General features: G+C 34.6%; 1 protein-coding gene across 1 annotated transcript in view; it reads left to right on the forward strand.

Moving 5' to 3' along the window:
* Window positions 1-917: 917 nt before the first annotated feature.
* GLYATL3 (glycine-N-acyltransferase like 3) overlaps window positions 918-20471 on the forward strand; it is a 28913-nt gene continuing 9359 nt past the window's right edge. The window contains exons 1-3 of the mRNA XM_072642418.1: window positions 918-1509; window positions 15997-16106; window positions 19810-19917. Coding sequence (XP_072498519.1) covers window positions 16029-16106; window positions 19810-19917 — 186 coding nt within the window. The 5' untranslated portion in view covers window positions 918-1509; window positions 15997-16028. The remainder of the gene's footprint in view (window positions 1510-15996; window positions 16107-19809; window positions 19918-20471) is intronic.

The following is a 20471-nucleotide window of genomic DNA, read 5'->3' on the forward strand; positions in this document are numbered from 1 at the left end:
TTCACCTCAAGAACTCTGCCTTCCCAGCTTGTCACAAATGCCCTGAAGTAATCAAAGTAATAGAAAATCCCTCCTATGGGGAAAGAAGGGAGTGCCTTTAGAAGAATCATTAATCTAATCCCTTCTGTGAAAGGAAGAAAGCATAACTAGCTGTGAAATATGGCTCTTTCTAAGTTTGGTTGCTGCCTTTAATCCATTTTCCTGAATTTTAGCTATCATTCTTGACCTTTTAACACACTATTCTTGATACACTTTGATAAATGGAAAAATCTTGAAGTGACTTTAGATTAGAGGAATATTACTTCTTAATATTTTCAGTAGAACTAAAAAGAAAGTCTTTAATATGCTCTCACATAATAAAGATTACTGATTTCCAGCTTCTTCCAAGTTTTAGATACAATGAAGTTTGGGTGCCTTTACCCTGTGGCATCATTTGAAAGATGTCCCAACTGTTCCCCTCCATCAGCAAATAAAGGCTAAAACTTCTGGAAATTTGCCACATTATATTAAGATCAGGTAAGATGGAAAACAATATTCTCCCATGGGACTATCTTTCTGAACTGAAGCGATGTCTTAAGGACCTTAGAGACTTCTGTACCATTAATCATCCTCTGGTAGAGGTAGTGTTTTGGAGAGAGAGAAAGAAAGAGACAGAGAAAGAGATACACAGAGAGGGAGAGACAGACAGGGTTGGGGGTGTGAGAGATTTAAATAGCAGCTCATTATAATCAGCTTTTTGCTGGCTGAAGTGACTAACACTCCATAAGGAAACATGGAATTGCATTTTTTATAAAAAAAAAAATTAAAATTTATACATTAGAAGAAGAAGAAAAGGCTATTAAAAATTCTCTAAATTGCTTTCAGTTTCAATAGATCTTATTTTCTTTGTTTAACTGAAGATATCAGACAAGAAAGTTACCTTTAGGGAAAATAAAGAGATTTCAAGTATAACTGAAACTGTCCTGGTTTTGATTTCAGTGGTGGTAGGAAAGCCTCTCTTAGATACATGGGATGTCATAATGCCCTCCTGTCCATTTTCCTTTCAGTAGCCTCCCATAATGTCTCTATCATGATGGCCACTATTAGTCATTCCTTACCCATTTCCCTTGTTACCTCTTCTACATTCCTAAAAGCCTCATTCAAGAGTTTTCTATGCCAGTGAAATCTTAGATCCAGTCCTAATACCTATGCTAACCTTGATTTCGATTTCACAGTGTGTTTGTCACAAATTGGTCTGATTCCCAGGAAGTTGAATATTGTATTAAAGAGATAAAGAAAAAAGTGAATAGATGAAAATACAGGGGACTTAAAATGATTTCCCTTTCATTGCCATCATAAACCCCTCCTCCTCTAGAGGTGTGGATATTTTCCTCCTCCCTTCTCTTCCACATAAGGGTTATAATAGACTCAAAGTCTATAAAGCCTTCTTCTCCTTTATAAGTCTTCAAACCCACAGAACTGAGATATTGCTGTTACTACCTCAATTTCAAGGTGAACTATCAACAACAGGTATGAATTATTTAGTTTATAAGGGCTGCAAAGAGTGATGATTAGAGGAAAATGAAAAAAAAACAATAATCACCTTTTTCTTAAAAAGGCTGGCACACATTTAGAGTTATAAGTACATGTATCAATGTGAAAGATATTTTTTACTTTTTAAATTGTTTTAAAAAATGAACTTCACAAGGTATAAAATAATTTTTATTTGAATACAGGTATGACCAGAAAAATATGTGGGTGAGTGAACATCACTTTTTTTGAAGTCTTAAAATTGAAGTCTATATTCATTTCAAATAAAAGAATATTTTTAACAAGTATGTTTATGACTGTCATCTCTACCATTTTATTATAAAGGACATATTTTATTTTTCCCTATGTTATTGTCAAAACATTCACTATTTCTGTGATGTGAGTGGGTGTATAATACACATTAATTAATGAAATATTTTAATCATTTGTTGTACCCTGGTGGGGACAGAAACGCTCCAGAGAAACTGAAATCCCTAAAAGCTATGTAGGCATAATTATTTTTCTTGGCATATTCTTTAAATTAGGGACTCTGTTATTACAGTCAATTTAGTCAAGGCATCAGAAGCAACTCTAGTCCCTGGATGCAAATTTTTTGTGGTTGCTCACATTTGGAGGGGAAGGTGTATCCTGCAAGTGAACTTTTCATTGCCATTGCAATTTGTTAATATCATTTATGATGACATTCTTAAATGTGTCAGAAATGCTATTCTCTTCCATAAGGTGAAAGTTTCCACACAAAGCAGTATGTCTTGTTTTTCTTCTTTGGTTAGTCTTAAAAAAAAATAAAATTAAAATAGATTTACCAAAAATATTACCTTAAGGAAAATCACCACCTGAACTTGAAATTCAATGTTACGTTAATGCTCTTAAAATAATTGGAACTATGCTGAATAAAGACCATATAATTCTTACTAAGAACAATGACATATGTGCTGTACAGAAAGAACATAATCCTCCCCTCTCTCAGCTTGTTTACATGCTAAGTGTGACCAGGCCTAAAAAAACAAAAGCAAAAAACAAAAGCCCGAAACAAAATAAAAACCAGAACGGAATAAAGGGAGGAGTGGTTGAAGATTAGTTTCTATTCATTTATTTTTCTTATAGGCCAAATAGTTGTTGTTTGCTTCTTTTGAGGGAGAGGGAGTGAGGAGGAAGACTTTAATCACTATAGTGCATCTCTTGAATGAATTTTTAGTGAGACTGAGTATTCCAGGATTGGATTTAAGGAATAAAATACCTTTCATGAGTTGATATTTGGAAAGAGAAGAAATATATAAAATTGTATGTGTAAAAAGCGATATTATTCTAGACTAATAATAACTCATTCACATTTATAAAATCATTTAAGGTTTTCAAAACATTTAAAGAACTACGCGGTAGAAAACAGTCAGGTATGCTTTGCAAAAGAGAACACAGACTGTGATGAAGTACGGTTTTGGAGTTTGAAGGGACCATAAAGATTATCTCAAGCCTATGCTCTTCAGTCTTGGAGACAAAAAAAAAATCAAGAGAGAGATAAGAAAAGTGATATACAATATTCCAAAATGTTTTAGAAGTATTTTTTGTGAAAACAAGAAAATGAAAGCAAGCTTCTATTGATTGAGAAATAGTTGAGCAAATTATTCCATATGGATATAATGGAATATAATTAACTAGTAAGAAATAATAAATATGAAGAATTCAAAAAAGGTTAGAAAGACTTGTAGCAACTGATAAAGAATAAAATAATCATAATCAACATCACAATATACACAGGTAGGTGGGGAGTGAGAGAGAGACAGAGAGAGAGACAGAGACAGAGACAGAGAGAGAAAGAGAAAGAGACAGAGAGACAGAGACAGAAAGAAAGAGACAGAAAGAGAGAGAGAGAGACAGAGACAGAGAGAGACAGAGAGAGAGACAGAGAGAGAAAGAGAAAGAGACAGAGAGACAGAGACAGAGACAGAAAGAGACAGAGAGAGAGAGACAGAGAGAGAGACAGAGACAGAGAGAGAGACAGAGAGAGAAAGAGAAAGAGACAGAGAGAGAACAACAGAGGGAGAGAGAGAATGACAGAAGGAAAGAGAGAAAGAGAGAGAGAGAACAGATAGGCACAGAAGCACAGAAGATGAATTTTAAAATGTGGTAAGGTCCTGCATGAGTGATTTCAGAAAAGCTAAATCTCATCATTAGCAAATGCTAGAAAAGGAAAGCTAAGGTCAAAAAAGAGGCTCCTTTTCTTTTTTTTTTTTTTTTTTTTAAAGCTATATTGAAGATAATGGATGACAGAGTATGCAGAACCATTCAACTTTCATTTTGCTTCTCTCTTTTTTTTGGCTACAATTTTTGTGCTCAGAAAAAACCAGAAAGAAAAGGCTAGTAGAGAGTAGAGGCCCTGGATAAATTAATATATAGTAAGAAATCACTTATCTAACCCAGTCCAAGTAAAGTCACCTGGCCCAAAAGAACTATATACCGGGATACTTAAAAATCTGATAGGTATTACTACTAAGTTAACTATTATTGGTCCTTGAAAAGTCATCAATAATGGAAGAGCTGCCATAAAACTAGAGTTGAGCAAATGTTATGTTGTAGTTGTTTTACAGAAGATAGCTTTAGAAAGCTAAAAAAGTTAAGACCAAAATTTATCTGAAAGAACGAAAAGGTCAAGAATATTAAAGGAATCAGTGAAAAAAATGTGAAAGGTAATCTAGCATAAAAGCAAAAATATTATATAAACCTTGTTTGACCATAGCATTGTAAAAATTGTGAATGGAAATAGAACGTTAAAGGATTTAAACTAAAAACAAAGACTAAATCACTTAATTATAAATAATTGATGGATCAGAGAACAACTCAGAAACAATAGATGATCCCATCAAAGAAAATTACAATAAGACAATATAAAAAAAAATTATAAGTGGCAGTCAAAAGAAGAATGGGTTGTCTAGAGAAAAAGGTTTCTCACCAGAAACCAGAAACCTTCAAGTAAAGACTGAATGAGCAGTTGTCGTGTTGTCATGTAGCAGGAATTCCATTCTTGTAGCTTGAGTAAGATGGCCTTGAGGTCCCTTCCAAGTCTTACACACACACACACACACACACACAAACACACACACATCCCTTTTCAAATTCTTCAAACCAAGACAACATTTTTGTTGAAGAAATAACAATTGAACTGATATGTATTATTTGCTTTTTTGGAAAACTGTCTCTAGCCTATCTAGCCTTCCCTTTTGCATACTCTAAGGTTGAGCCTAACTGTCCTTCATGTTTTCCCTTATACACGGCATTCCATCTTCCATTTTTATACTTTTGTTTGAGTTGTTCCCCTGTACCTGGAATATGCTTTCTCTTCCCCTCTGCCTCGTACAATTCCAAATTTTTAAAATTTAATTATTTTAATCCAATTTTAATTTCAAATCTTTGGGGGAGGATAGATATATATATTTTTTTGGTAATATATATTAAGTGGCACTAATTCACAGTAACTTTAAAGTAACTAAAATTAAACCACACAACTGTAGCTTTGCCACAGCTGCATGGGGACTTGACATCTCTGAATCTCTGAGTGGGCCCCCTTTCCATTTTTTTTTTAATCAAAATGCTTCTTTTCTTCTAATTTGTATATTTTTAGTTTTCAACATTCATTTCCATAAGATTTTGAGTTCCACATTTTCTCCCCATCTCTCCCCTCCACCCACCCCAAGAGAGGGTGCATTCTGATTACCACTTCCCCCTAATCTGCCCTCCCTTCTATCACATCCCTCCCTTCTCTTATCTCCATCCTCTCTGTTTTCTTGGAGGGCAAGAAAGAGTTCTGTAACTCATTACCTGTATATCTTATTTCCCAGTTGCATGTAAAAACAATTTTTAACATTCGTTTTTAAAACTTTGAGTTCTAATTTCTTTCCCTTCCTCCTTCCTCACCCATCCCCACTAAGAAGGCAAGCTATTCAATATGTTATACATTTGTACTTATGCAAAAGACTTCCATAAAAGTCATGTTGTGAAAGACTATATTTCCCTCCATACTATCCTGCCCCCACTTATTCTATTCTCTCTTTTGACCCTATACCTCCTCAAAAGTATTTACTTCTAATTATGCCCTCTTCTCATTTTTCCTCCCTTCTATCATCTCTCCCCTTGCCCCCATTTCTCCCCTTTTCCCCTACTTTGCTGTAGTGTAAGATAGGTTTTCATAGCCAATTGAGTATGCATGTTATTCCCTTCTTATGTGATGAGAGTAAGATTCACTTTTTCTCTCTCACCTCCTCTCTCTTCCCTTCCACTGAAAAAGCTTTTTCTTGCCTCTTTTATGTGAGAGGTCATTTTCCCCATTCTATTTTTCCCTTTCTTCTCCCAATATATTCCTCTTTCATCCCTTAATGTTATTTTTTAGATATCATCCCTTCCTATTCAATTCACCTCTGTCCTCTGTCTATATGTCTATAATCCCTCCAACTACCCTAGTAGTGAGAAAAGTCAGTTATAAGTATTATCTTTCCATATAGGAATGTAAACCATTCAACTATAGTAAGTCCTTTATTATTCTTTTTCCTGTTTACCTTTTCATGCTTCTCTTGACTCTTGTGTTTGAAAATCAAATTTTCTATTCAGCTCTGGTCTTTTCATCAAGAATGCTTGAAAGTCCTTTATTTCATGGAAGGATCATTTTTTCCCCTGAAGTATTATACTCAGTTTTGCAGGGCAGGTGATTCTTGGTTTTAATCCTAGTTCCTTTGACTTCTGGAATATCATATTCTAAGCCCTGTGATCCATTAATGTAGAAGCTGCTAAATCTTGTGTTATCCTGTTCTATTTCCACAGTACTCAAATTGTTTCTTTCTGGCTATTTGCAATATTTCCTTATTGATCTGGGAGCTCTGGAATTTGGCTACAATATTCCTAGGAGTTTTCCTTTTGGAATCTTTTTCAGGAGGTGATTGGTGAATTCTTTCAATATCTATTTTACCCTCTTGTTGTAGAATATCAGGGCAGTTTTCCTTGATAATTTCTTCAAAGATGATGTCTAGGCTTTTTAATGATCATGACTTTGAGGTAGTCCTATAATTTTTAAATTGTCTCTTCTGGATCTATTTTCCAGATCAGTTGTTTTTCCAGTGAGATATTTCACATTGTCTGCTATTTTTTCATTCCTTTGATTTCTTGATTTTTCATAAAATCATTAGCTTCCATCTGCTCCATTCTAATCTTTAGGGAATTAATGTCTTCAGTGAGCTTTTGGACCTCCTTTTCCATCTGGTCAATTCTGCTTTTTAGGGCATTCTTCTCTTCATTGACTTTTTGGATCTCTTTTGTCATTTGGGTTAGTCTATTTTTTACAATGTTATTTTCTTCAGTATCTTTTTGGGTCTCTTTTAGCAGGCAGTTGACTTGTTTTTCATAATTTTCTTGCATCACTCTCATTTCTCTTCCCAATTTTTGCTCTACCTCTCTTACTTGATTTTCAAAATCTTTTTTGAGCTCTTCCATGGCCTGAGATCAATTCACATTTTTCTTGGAGGCTTTGGATGGAGGAGCTTTGGCTTTGTTGTCTTCTCTTTTCATGTTTTGGTCTTCCTTGTCACCAAAGTAAGATTCTATAGTCTGATTCTTTTTTCAGTTTTTGCTCATTTCCCCAATCATTTACTTGACTTTTGAGTTCTTTGTCAAGGTAGATCTCTGCTTCCAGTGGTGGTAGGGGGAGTGTACTGTCATCCAATAGATTCCCCCACAATCTGTGGGCTTAGAGCTCCAGAAACAGTTGCTTTCTCTGCCCCTGTTGCTGCTGTGGCTGCTTTGGGTTTCTCTGTCCCCTTCCCCCTCAGCTGCCCTGGGGCTGGGGCTGGACCACTCCACTCTCCCACACTGATCCCACAGGTTTTTTCCACTGACCTTCCAATTTGATCTCAGTGTTTTGGGGTCCTGAAATCTGGAAACTGCCACAGTTGCAAGAGATTCAGTCTCCCCAAGGCCTGGTCAGGTCCTGTCTGTGCCAGCATGGCCCATGACTGGACTGCACCCTGTCCCCACGGTGGCACAATGGACACTTCTGGGCGACCTTCCAGGCTATCTCAGGCTAGAGATTTGCTTCACTCTGTCATTCTGTGGGTTCTGCAGCTCCAGAATTTATTTAGAGCCATTTTTTACAGGTATTTGGCTGGACTTGGGAGCAGTGCTCTAGAAAATGAGTGCTGTTACTCTGCCATCTTGGCCCCTTCTCCAAAATGACTGGGTCCCATTTTCAAACAATTGAATAATACCCCAGAGCTATACCATATAAACCTGATAAGAGGTCTTGCTCTGAAGTCACTCTGTATTTACTCCCCCAGAGGACCCTGCAGCAATAGGACATGTTAGGTATAAGAGAAGTTAAAGCTCAATTCACAAAAGTTATCACCTTTTTTTTCTCTTTCCAGAAAGAAGCAAGAAGTTAAGAATTCCCTTGAATTAGTGACAGATATATTGGTTGGGAGAATGAGGAAGGTTATTAAGAGTAATGTCAGAGGGACCCTGGTGTGCACAGATGTGTTGGACACAAATTGTCATTAAATATCATGGTTGACTTTTAAATACTGGTAGAAAGATGATTTTAATTTGTTAATCTCTCAAAGTAAATTATAGATAAAAGATAAAGGTTAGTAATCATATGCTAAGATTAATAAATACAACTTCATGGATAATCTAATCCTGCCTGGAATTGACATGTATCTCTGCAATGTCCTTACTATTGGTGGCAATTTCCTATAGTCAAAAGGTTTGTAAGCTTAATACCAGATCTATCCAATTGTAGATTATGGGTAGGGGAACATCCGAGGTTGTCTAAAATTAAGCTATTAGGCATAGGACTTTAGACCAACAACAATAAGTTAGGGTCCTTTAATTCTTAGTAATACTGTGGAGACAATTAGGTCAAGAGCTTGTGAAGTTAGCAAAATAAATATTATTTGTGTCTCGGTTAATGTTTAAAAAAAAAATTTCTTTTGTGGTCCATATTGTAAATGCTTTAAAAAGAAGTATCACTTGACCAAAAGTTGGAATTGCTTTATCTGTTATAAACTGTGTTAAAAATAAATAATGAAAATAAATAAATAAACAGATAGATAGATAAGTAAATAAATTTAAATAAATAAATAAATAAATGCCACTTCAAAAAATAGCTGAGGGCCGGAATTTGCACTGTGTTTATAGGACAAGGCACCTGTATTTTTCTTTCCACTTCTGGCTTGCTAAGCAGCAATTATGGCCATTTCCAAAAACTCCCTCACGCAGTTCTGTCCCTGGCCAATATTTTAGGTACTTTACATGTTTGTTTATTGATTAATTGACCCAGATACTGAAAACCTAGAAATAATAAATTGATACGAGGCTTTCAGTGATACATGGGAAGGCTTCTAGAAAGTGATGCAGTATAAAGAAAATAGAACCAGTAGAAAAATGTACATGATAACTACAGTAGTGTAAAGAAGTCACCACTAATTGACAGGTTAACTCAGATTACTTGTAATGAATAATTTACTTCCCAGAAAAGAAAATATGAAGCCTATTCTCTTCCTCTTGGCAAATAGATGAGGAACTATAGTTGAAGAATGTTACATATGTTATTCACATGGTTACTTTGCCAGTCAAGTTTGCTACTTCCTTAATACCATGGAAGGTTTTACAGTGCAAATTGGGTGGAGAGGAAAGAGAGGAGAGGCAAGAGTGGTATTTTAAAAGAAAAGGAATCAGTACAAAAGTGACAATAGGTGTGGGAGTTGCAAAAAATTTGCTTAAAATGTCAAAGTCTGGAGATCCAACTTCCGGGAGCCAAGATGTCACAGTAAGCAGAAAATTGCCTTTTCTGACCACGTTCACCTCCAAAGTATAAAATAGCGCCCCCAAACAACCCCTGGAACAGCAGAACCAGCAAAAAGATCAATTAAGACAATTTTCTAGCCCGGAAGAGCAGCAGGAAATGTCTGTCCTACTCAGGTTATAGGGAAGTGCTATCCTGGATGGCAAGAGAGCAGCAAACCCCATCTCAGAAAGCAAGTAGGAAGTCCTGAGCCCCAGAGTGACTGAACAGGCAAACACCAATACCAGGAACACCTTCCCCCACCATGTGCCTCAGTGCAGCCCAGCAACAGATACCAGGACTGGAATCTCTCAAGTGCCTCAGCATATCCAGGAGAATGGGCAGATGGTAGTGCAGGGACTGCCACATCTTTCAGTGTAACCCTAGACAAATAGGCAGATGCCAGTGAAGGGACCCACCCACTTACATCAGCACACCACACCAATGTTGGAATCCTGCACATGCCTAAGCACTAAGGAGGTAAATAAAATCTTAGAAAAGTTAGATATGATAGATTTTTGGAGAAAATCAAATGGGAATAGAAAAGAATATACCTTTTTTCTCAGTAGTATATGGTACCTACACAAAAACTGACTATATATTAGGGCATAAAAACCTCAAAATCAAATGCAGAGAGGCAGAAATATTAAAAGCATCCTTTTCAGATCATAAATGCAATAAAAATTACATTCAAAAGGGCAGTGGAAATATTGATTAAAAATTAATTGGAAACTAATATTCCTAAAGAATAAGAGGGTCTAAGAACAAATCATAGAAACAATCAATAATTTCATTAAAGAAAATGACAACAATAAAAAACAGGGATGAGGAACCTGAGACCTGAAGACCATATGGTTCTCTTTGAAAGAGGCAGTTGTCTGTTCTTAAGTGTGGCCTTTTAACTAAATCCAAATTTTACAGAACAAATCCTTTTATTTTATTAATATATTTTGTTCATCTTTTATATTTTTATTTTATTTTTAAATAAACATATTTAAAATGCCAAAATAAATTTCAATGAAATAATACTCCCAGATTGACTGGAACAATTAGAACACTAGTAAGCCATAAGGGCTAAATTGATGGCTGGTACGTTCATTATTTAGTTCTAAGTTCCCCTTCCTGATTGTCGCCATTACTACATGAAGCTGGTTGGTGAGAGTTTATGGAGATCAAGTACACCAGTGTGTTAGCAGCTTTTGACAATGGTGCACTGTGTTTCTGTTTTAAGTGGAATTTGTAAATAGTTGCACAGCTTGAAAGTATTTTTTTAAATTCTGCCTGCTTAACAGCCCATCACATCAAAGACCAAGAGAATGCTGAAGGAAAAAAACAGATTTTTTTTCAAAGAGGATTGGCAATTGCACTATTATCTTGTTTTTGTGAAAGATAAGATGATTTGCTTACTTTGTGATACTACAATATCAACATTAAAGATATTCATTGCTCATCATCATTATAACACTCATAAGCACCACAAATACTTTAAATTAGAGGAAGAGGCATGAAGGGTTACACTGCAGAAACTAAAAAGGTGAAGCACAAAAACAAAGACAATTCTTTCAAGTAGCAATAAGACATGGAAATAATGCCACTGAAGCAACTTATGAGGTAACTTGTGTACTAAGAGGAAAAAAGAAAAGCCTTTTGATGATGCAGAAATTGTGAAAGAATGCATTGTCAAAGCTGGAAGATGCTTAGACCCCAATCACATTTCTAAGTACAGACAACTGCCTCTTTCAAGGAGAACCATAACTGATCGGCAACATACATTAGCCTTCAACGTAACAGACCAACTTCATGCAATACTTCAGAAAGAAAATATATGCAATTCAATCACTTTGGATGAATCAAAATAGATTTTATACTTCATTCAGGTCATAACAGAAGATATTCTTTACTACAAAGAGTTACTCATTTAGGGCACTCTTGCAAACAGAACACAGGGAATAGACATCTTCAACAATATTCATTTGGGATAAATGTGAAGTTGGACTGAATTTGGTAAATTTAGTGTGAGTGTATGTATGTACAGATGGTGCACCTTCCATGACAGATAATATGAAGGGTTTGTTGCACAGAGTAAAAAAAGAATTAACAGATCCAGTTGCACTCATTTCTTTTCATTGTATTTTGCATTGGCAAAATCTCTGGCTAAAGCTACTATTTTAAGTGAAATTTTGGAGCAAGTTATAAGTGTCATTATCTATATTCATGCAAATGCAACATGGCATCATCAATTTCATAATATGCTAAAGCTGAACTATTCAGTGTGGATTTACCATATCATTCAAAAGTGTGCTGGCTATCGCGAGGACAGGTGTTAGTCAAAATTTTATCTCTGAGAGAACAGATAGTTAAATTATATGAAGGACAGCATCAGCAATGTGAATTATTGAAAGAAGATTTCTAAAGGAAAGCTACATTTATGTGTGATATGTCAAATAAAAATAACGACTATTTCTTTGAGGGTAAAATTATCTATATATGATATAAGGAAAAAAAAAAAGTACAAGCATTTCAAAAAAAGTTATCTTTTCTTCAAAACACTTCTTCAAAAGGAAATTTCAGATGAACATTTTCCCCAGTTAGCAAAGGTCATTGATGAGCAGAATGACAGAATATGAAGCAGTCATAGACTCATTAATTGGAGAATACAATGAAAGGTTCATTCATTTTGAGAATCATGACATGACTCTCAAATTAGCATTTCAGTCTCATCCAGTTGATATCACCAAGGTTCCTACAGAACTACAAATGGAATTTATTGAACTCTCAGTAGATGACAATTTGAAATTATTGCTTGATGCTAAGAAATTTAATTCCAATTAAATACGGAAAAATGTAATAGAATACCCATGCCTTCAACACATGCCCAAAAAATGCTTTCTTGCTTTTCAACCACTTATTACTGCAAATCTACAATCACCTAACTAACCAAAATTAAGATGCCCTTAAGATCACAAATGACTGATATCCATCTAGAGGATCAGCTGAAACTGTGGAACTCCATGCTGCACCCAAATAGTCAAATGCTTTCCAATAAAAGCAGATAAAATGAATTCATTAAAAAGTTAATTAACCTTAAAATTAACAAATAGTTTAAATTTTTTTGAAATTATTAAGTACAGAATAGGTAGATTTTATAAAATAATGTATATTTTAGAGGATATCTAATTGAAATTTCTTGAATGCATCCTTATTTAATAACAGCTAAATATTAATGCAATCTTCCAACATGAAAAGGTTCCCTACCCCTTTGTAAAAATTTATGGGATGTAGCCAAAACAGTATGTGGGGAAATGCATTTCTCTAAATTCTCACACCAACAAAACAGAAAAAAGGAAGATCAATAAATTGGACATGCAACTAAAAAAACTAGAAAAATGTATATCCCCTATTGAGCACCAAATTGGAAATCCTGAAAACCATAGGTGAGATTAATAAAATTGAAAGTAAGAATACTATTGAGCTAACAAATAAAGCTAAGAGATGGTTTCATGACAAAAACCAGTAAGATAGAAAAATCATTGGTTAATTTGATTTAAAAAGAAAAAAGAAAATCAAATACCCAGAATCAAAAATGAAAAGGATGAAATCACCACCAATGAAGAAGAAAATAAAGTAATTATTTGAAAATATTTTGACCAATTATATTGCCAATAAATCTGATAACCTGAAAAAGTAGATGAATATTTATGAAAATACAAATGATACAGATTAACAGATGAAGAAAGAGAATGCCTAAATATCCCATCTTAGAAAAAGAAATTAAACAAGCCATTAATGAATTCCCTAATAAAAAATCTCCAGGGCTAGATGGGCTCACAAGTGAATTCTACCAAATATTAAAGAACCATTAATTCCAATAATATATAAACTATTTGGAAAAGTAGATGAAAACAGAAGTCCTACCAAACTCCTTTTATGACACAAATAAAGTGTTGATACTAAAACAGGAAGACTTAAAACAGAAAGAAAATTATAGGCCAATTTCCCTAATGAATATCAGTGCAAAATTTTAAATAAAATAATACCAAAGAGATTACTGCAATATATTATAAGGGTCACACACTATGAACAGATGAAATTTATGCCAGGAAGGCGGAGTTGGTTTAATATTAAGCAAACTCTCAGCATAATTGACTATATAAATAACAAAACCACAGAAATAATATGATTATCTCAATGGATACTAAAAAAGTTTTTCACAAAATGCAGCACTTATTCCTATTAAAAACACCGGAGAGCATAATAATAAAGGGAACATTCCTTAAAATGATAAGCTAAAAGGATATCTATCTAAAATCATCAGTGAGTATTAACCTGTAATGGGAATAAGCTGGAAGCCTTTCCAGTAAGATCAAGGGTGAGCAAAGAAGTTCATTTTCACCTTTATTATTTAGTATTGTACCAAAAATGTTAGTTATAGCAATAAGAGAAGAAAAATAAATTAAATTAGAATACATAATGAGGAAACAAAACTATCACTCTTTGCAGATAATATGTTATACTTAGAAAATCCTAGAGAATCAGCTAAAAATCCTACTTATAATAATAGTAATTTTAATTATAATAACGTAATAATTAGCAAAGTTGCAGGATATAAAAAACCCCACATAAATCATCTGCATTTCTATTTGTGATTAACAAAGCCCAGCAGCAAGAGACAGAAAGAGAAATTCCCATTTGAAATAACGGTAAGCAATATAAAATACTTGGGAGTCTACCTACCAAGGCAAACCCAGGAACTATATGTACATAATTACAAAATGCTTTTCACACAAATAAAGTCAGATCTAAACAATTAGGAAAATATCAATTGTTCATGGGTAGGCCAAGCTAATATAATAAAAATGACACTCATGATTAAACTAATTCACTTATGGCAGTTATTCAGTGCCATACCAATAAACTACCAATTATTTGACAGAGCTAGGAAAAAAAAATAATATTCATATGGAAGAACAAAAGGTCAAGAATATCAAGGGAATTAATGGGGAAAAATGTAAAGGAAGGTGGCCTAGCCATACCAGATCTCAAACTATATTATGAAGCAACAATTATCAAAACTATATGGTACTAGCTAAGAAATAGAGTGGTGATCAGTGGAATAGGTTAGGTAAACAAGACAGGGTACTAACGGACCATTGCAACCTAGTGCATGATGAACCCAAAGACTCCAGCCTCTGGGAAAAGAACTCACTATTTGGCATAAACTAGGTATAGACCAACATCTTATATCATTTACCAAGAAAAGGTCAAAATGGGTCCATGATTTAGACATAAAGAGTGATACCATAAGCAAATGAAAAAAGCAAGGAATAGTCTGCTTGTCAGATATATGGGGAAGGGAACAATTTATGAACAGACAAAAGATAAAGAGCATTGTAAAACGTAAAATGGATCATTTTGATTATATTAAATTAAAAAGGTTTTGCACAAAAAAAACTATTGCAAGCAAGATTAAAAGGAAAACAGAAAGATGGGAAGCAACCTTTAAATCGTGTCTCTGATAAAGGCTTCATTTCTCAAATCTATAGAGAACTGAGTCAAATTTTTAAGAATATAAGTCATTCTCCAAATAATAAATGGTCAAAGGATATAAATATAATATATATATATTATATAAATATAAATAAATATAAATATAAAGGATATAAAAGTTTTCAGATAAAGAAAGTAAACCTAGCTATTGTCATATGAAGAAATGCTCTATCATTTTTGATTTAGAGAAATATAAATTAAAACAGCTCTGAAGTACCACCTCACACCTATCATATTGGCTAATATGACAAAAAAGGAAAATGATAAATATTGGAGATGTGGGAAAACTGAAACACTAACGCACTGATCCAATCTGAAACTATGTCCAAAAAACAACCAAGCCGTGCGTACTCTTTGATCCAGCTATACCACTACTAGGTCTGTATCCCAAAGAGATCATAAAAAAGAAAAAGGACCTAGATGGACAAAAACATTTATAGGAGTTCTTTTTGCGGTGGCAAAAAATTGGAAACTGAGGGGATGCCCATCCATTGGGGAACGGCTAAACAAGTTGTGGTATATAAATCTAATGGAATACTATTGTACAATAAGAAATGATGAGTGGGCAGATTTCAGAAAAATCTTGAAAAAACTATATGAATTAGTACAAAGTGAAATGAGTGGAACCAAGAAAACATTGTACACAGTAACAGCAAGACATTGTTATGATCAACTATGAGTGCCTTAGCTCTTTTCAGCAACAGAATGATCCAAGACAATTACAAAGGACTAAAGATAGAAAATGCTATTCTCATCCAGAGGAAGAACCGATGGATTGTGAATGCAGCTCAAAGCATACTATTTTCATTTTCTTTATTTTTTGTGTGTTTTTTTTTCCTTTTGGTCTTTTTCTTCTTTTACAGCTGTGACTAATTTGGAAATATATTTCAAATGATTGCACATATATAACTTGTATCAAATTGCTTAACATTTTAGGAAGAAGGGAAGTGAGGGAGGAAAGGAAAATAATGAAACTCAAAATTTTGTAAAACTGAATGCTAAAAAATGTCTTTACATGTAATTAAGAAAAAATAAAATACTATTTTAAAAGTCAAATTCTGAAAGTAAACCTTCATTTTTCTGCTTTTGTTTTTTATTAGATGCTGTTTTGTTCCTAAGAGTCCTGGAGAAGATGATCCTGCTCAATTGTTCCACCAAACTCCAGGTGCTAGAGCAAATGCTGAAAAGTAACTTTCCTGAATCACTCAAGGTACCATATACCTAGTGGTTTTTATTGATAAGAGATAGCCACACCAGATGCCTGCAAGAAAATAGTACTGTGTGACCATATGCAAGTTATTTAACATCTCTGGGTCTCATTTTCTTCATTTGAAAGTGAGGCCATCTGCCTTGTTTATGTACAGGTTCATGAGATATCAATTAGATAATTCATGCATGGTATTTGCTATGTTTAAATGGTGTTGAGTCTTCAAGGCTTGCTAGTTTTCTTAGCACTACATATGCGATTTAATAAGTATCAGCAGGATGACAATGACCCAAAGACAAACTTACTCCAAGAATTACCTTTCAGAAGATTTATCATTTGACCTGGTTACATATACATTTCTAACAAAAATATAATTGGTAAATTGTATAAATGTTGATTAAATAGGCAGCTTTGTATATTACTATTAGTAGGGTAGAGACTGTACTTATGTTCTCACTGGTATAGGCAACTCCCAAGGGAGGAAACTTTTACCAATGTAAGTCATGACCTGTTCTATAACTTATAATCTTAAAGAGTCTACAAAACTGAGTGGTCAATTTGCCCAGGGTCACTTAGCCAGTATGTTTCAGAAATAGGCCGTGGGTCCACGTTATGACACGTTGCCTCTCAATAAATATCATTATATATGCATACAGACATATAACAATATTTCTCCTGTCCTTAATTTGTCAAAGACTCTTGTTATCATTCTAATATATTGAACCGATTAACTAATAAAAATGGATATTTATTAAGGAAAAACATTAAACATTTAAGAACATGATATTAGTTGGTAAGAGAAGTAAGTTTAGATAAACCACAATTCCTGCTCTGAAGGAGCCTATAGGTTAGGTAGATATTTAATGGCCAATTAGATGGTACAGAGGATAAAGTGCTGGGCTTGGAGTTAGGAAGATTCATTTTTCTGAGTTCAAATCCAGCCCCAGACAGTTGTGACTTTGGGCAAGTCCCTTAATCCTGTTTGCCTCAGTTTCCTCAGCTGTAAAAGAGTAAATGGCAAATCACTCCAGTATTTTTGCCAAGAAAACCCCACGTGGGGTGACAGAGTCTGACACAATTTAAATGGCTCAACAACAACCATTTAGTAGTTAGTATAGTAGTAGTAGCACTTTTATCATTTGTAGATGTTAGTGTAGTTATCATAGTAGTTAGTATAGTTAGAAGTTGGTATAATAATAGTTAGTATTTAATATAATAATTAGTGTAGTTATTAGTAGTATAGTAGGTAGTAACTACTAACTTTACTGAATCCACTTTTTTTGTCTGAAAGAGGTGTCACATTTTTAACTTCAAAACTCTTAATTCATCATTTGAAACAGAAAGAAAATTATGTTAAATAGTAGAAAACTAAGACTAAAGGAAAGAAGTTTTAGCTCCATATAAGAAAAAAACTTAATAACAGGTAGAGTTGCCAAAGCTTTCAATGGATTGATTTGTCACAATGGTAAAGAGTACCTCACCACTTGAATACCTTTAAGTAAAGACTGGATGACCACTTGTTGGGGGTGGGGGTGGGGGGGTGTTCAGAATTCTTGTCTTTGGAAGGGCTTAGTCTAAATACCCTCTGAGCCTCTTCCAACTCAACAGTCTTATGATTTTGTAAAATATGTTAGTATTATTATATTTATTTAAGAGCCATAGTTTAATTCAACTTGGTATATATGACATTTCCAGCCTTCTAGCATTACATGAATTTAAAGTAGATTTACATCAGTCTTTTATTAATAAAAATGGTTACAAGTTTGGGAAGGTGTCCTTAGTGAAATGGACTTAATGAGAGTAGTAATGAAAGTAAAAATCACAGATTCATAGATTTAGAGCTTGAAGGGACTTTAGTGTTCTTCTAGTCTAAACTCCTCATTTTACAGAAGAGAAAATCAAGTCCCAAAGAGGTTAAATGACTTGCCCAAGGTCACACAGCCTGTAAGTGTCAGAGGTAGGGTTCAAACTTGGCCCTCTCAGGATCCAGTCCCAAACATAAAGAATGAAATAATCTCTAATACCAAAGCTACAACATTAAAATGGAAAGGTACAAAAAGTATATTTTAAAAAGTGCAAATTGTTGCTAAATAATAGCCGGTAGCATTTATGTAGTGTTTTGAGGTTTGCATTATCTTATCACCTTTGATCCTTACAACAACTTTGGTGAGATAGATGCTATTATTATTTCCACTTAACAGAAGAGAAAATTGAAATAAACAAAAATTAAGTGACTTGCCCAGGGTCAACCAGTATGTGTCTGAAGCAAGATTTTAATTCATATCTTCCTGGCTCCAAATTCCAAGCTTTATCCACTGGGTCAACTAGCTGTCAAGTGAATTATAAAGTGAGTAAATGCAAATATGTACAAAGTATTTTTTTAAAAGGGAGTTTAGAAAGGAGGGCCTTAGCAACTGAGGGATTGGGAATGGTTTCATCGAGAAGATGGCACATGAGCTGTTTCTTAAAGAAGAAGGATGGGCTATGAATCTTTTTAAAGTTCTCAACACTATGTAAATACAAGTAGAGCACACAGGTTGCTCATCAGCCATCTCTTGCTCTCCTTATGCAACTGATTAATTGTTTTTATTCCAGTAACATGTTTTTTTGATGATGTCCTTTCCATCATTTCTCGTATATATCATTTGTAAGGGGTGCAGCCAGCACATGTGTATCATAAGACTCTGTTGCCCTTTGGGCAATATCAACTTCAGTTCTTCAGAGGTTATAATATTCCATGATGTATCCCAAAACTAAAGAGGAGAAAGCAGACTGGATCACCTCTGAGAAATTACCCACTTCTTTTATGGATCCAAGTTCTCTCTTTGAAACAAAGATCTATTCTATTAACACCATATTCTTGCAGTGATGTATGACTACAAAGAAGCCCCATGGGTACTCTTGTCCCCATTTTACAGATGAGAAAACTAAAGCTCAAAGAGGGTAAATGATTTATCCAGGGTCACATATCAAATAAGTGTCAGAGGGAGGAACTGAGCCCACATCTCTTCTCATTCCAAGTCCAATGGTCTTTCTTCTTAACTTTACTTGATAGTCTCAATTGGATGATAAAGATGTATTTGTATTTGACAAATCTCATTAGGTTTGAGGTATCAAGTGCCCATCATGAAGGTGTTTGACATTACTATATTATACTTTATGACTCAGCCATATGAAGCACCAACTTCTATATGAAGCTTTTCTTTATCCCCCAACTGCTACTTTCCTCCCTAGGCTATTTTGCATTTATTCTGTACATATTTATATATGTGCATGTTGTTTCCTACAATAGATTATAGGATACTTGAGGATAGATACTACTTCAGGTATTTTTTTTTAGTTCGTTTGGTTTTGGTTTTGTATTTGTATCCTCAATACCTAGACTAGTACTTGGAACATAGAAGCGATTTAATATGTGTTGACTGATTGATTGAAATCTGAGTGGAGTCACAGAGGATTGCATAGATCTGGCACTTCTTTTTTAGGGGTGTGTAGGGAGGGGAGAGGAGAAGATAAGAAAATGGTCAGAGAAAACAGGAGAATTCATTTCCTTTTCATTTTTCTTCTGCTTATCTTAGTGGGTAGAATTGCCATCATTGCTAAGTAGATTATGAAGTAAAAAATACTATGTGAAGAATATCAGCTCAATGAAAGCCATAGGGGTTTGGATTCTTATTTACCTTCTTCTCTGGTTTTGTTGGCTCAGGTTTATGGAGCAGTAATGAACATGAATCGTGGAAATCCCTTTCAGAAGGAAGTGGTAGTGGATGCTTGGCCAGACTTCAAAACTGTCATCACTAGGCGGCAGAAGCAGGTATCTACTGGTGTGGTGTGAAAAATTAGTTTAAAATTGTGTTATTCAGAGAGGAGAGAAGGGGTGCAAAAATGCGGGTAGATGACATTTGGAGGAGGAGAGGGAGAACAAGGGCTAGAATCATTCAGGAGGAAAAGAACAGAGGCAGTGGCCAGGGTAATTTCATATACTTTTAAGCGAAATTATTATCATATCAAATGACACATAACTAATATCTCTTCACTTTTGACAAACTGGTTATTGTCTATTACTACTCTGAACCATAAGTAGGCATTCTGGGGCCCTGACCAAAGCAGCGTGGAGAGGTTGAGGATGAGGTGGGGAAGAAAAGGAGCAACACAGGAGATGGTCTCCTCTAGTCAGATGTAATTGGGTAGAAAGACTGCTGACAATCAAACTTCAATTCTCATCCTGGAATGGTCTGTGACCCTAGAACCATAATCCACAAAAAGGCAGCTGAAGAAAAATAGACTCTGTAAGAGTGGTGGAACACTTCAGCACCAATGAATGGGAAAATTTTCACTTGGAAGAAGTATCTCAGATGTGGTGCCCTG

This window comes from Notamacropus eugenii, chromosome 2 (genome assembly GCF_028372415.1).
Source record: "Notamacropus eugenii isolate mMacEug1 chromosome 2, mMacEug1.pri_v2, whole genome shotgun sequence".
NCBI lineage: Eukaryota > Metazoa > Chordata > Mammalia > Diprotodontia > Macropodidae > Notamacropus > Notamacropus eugenii.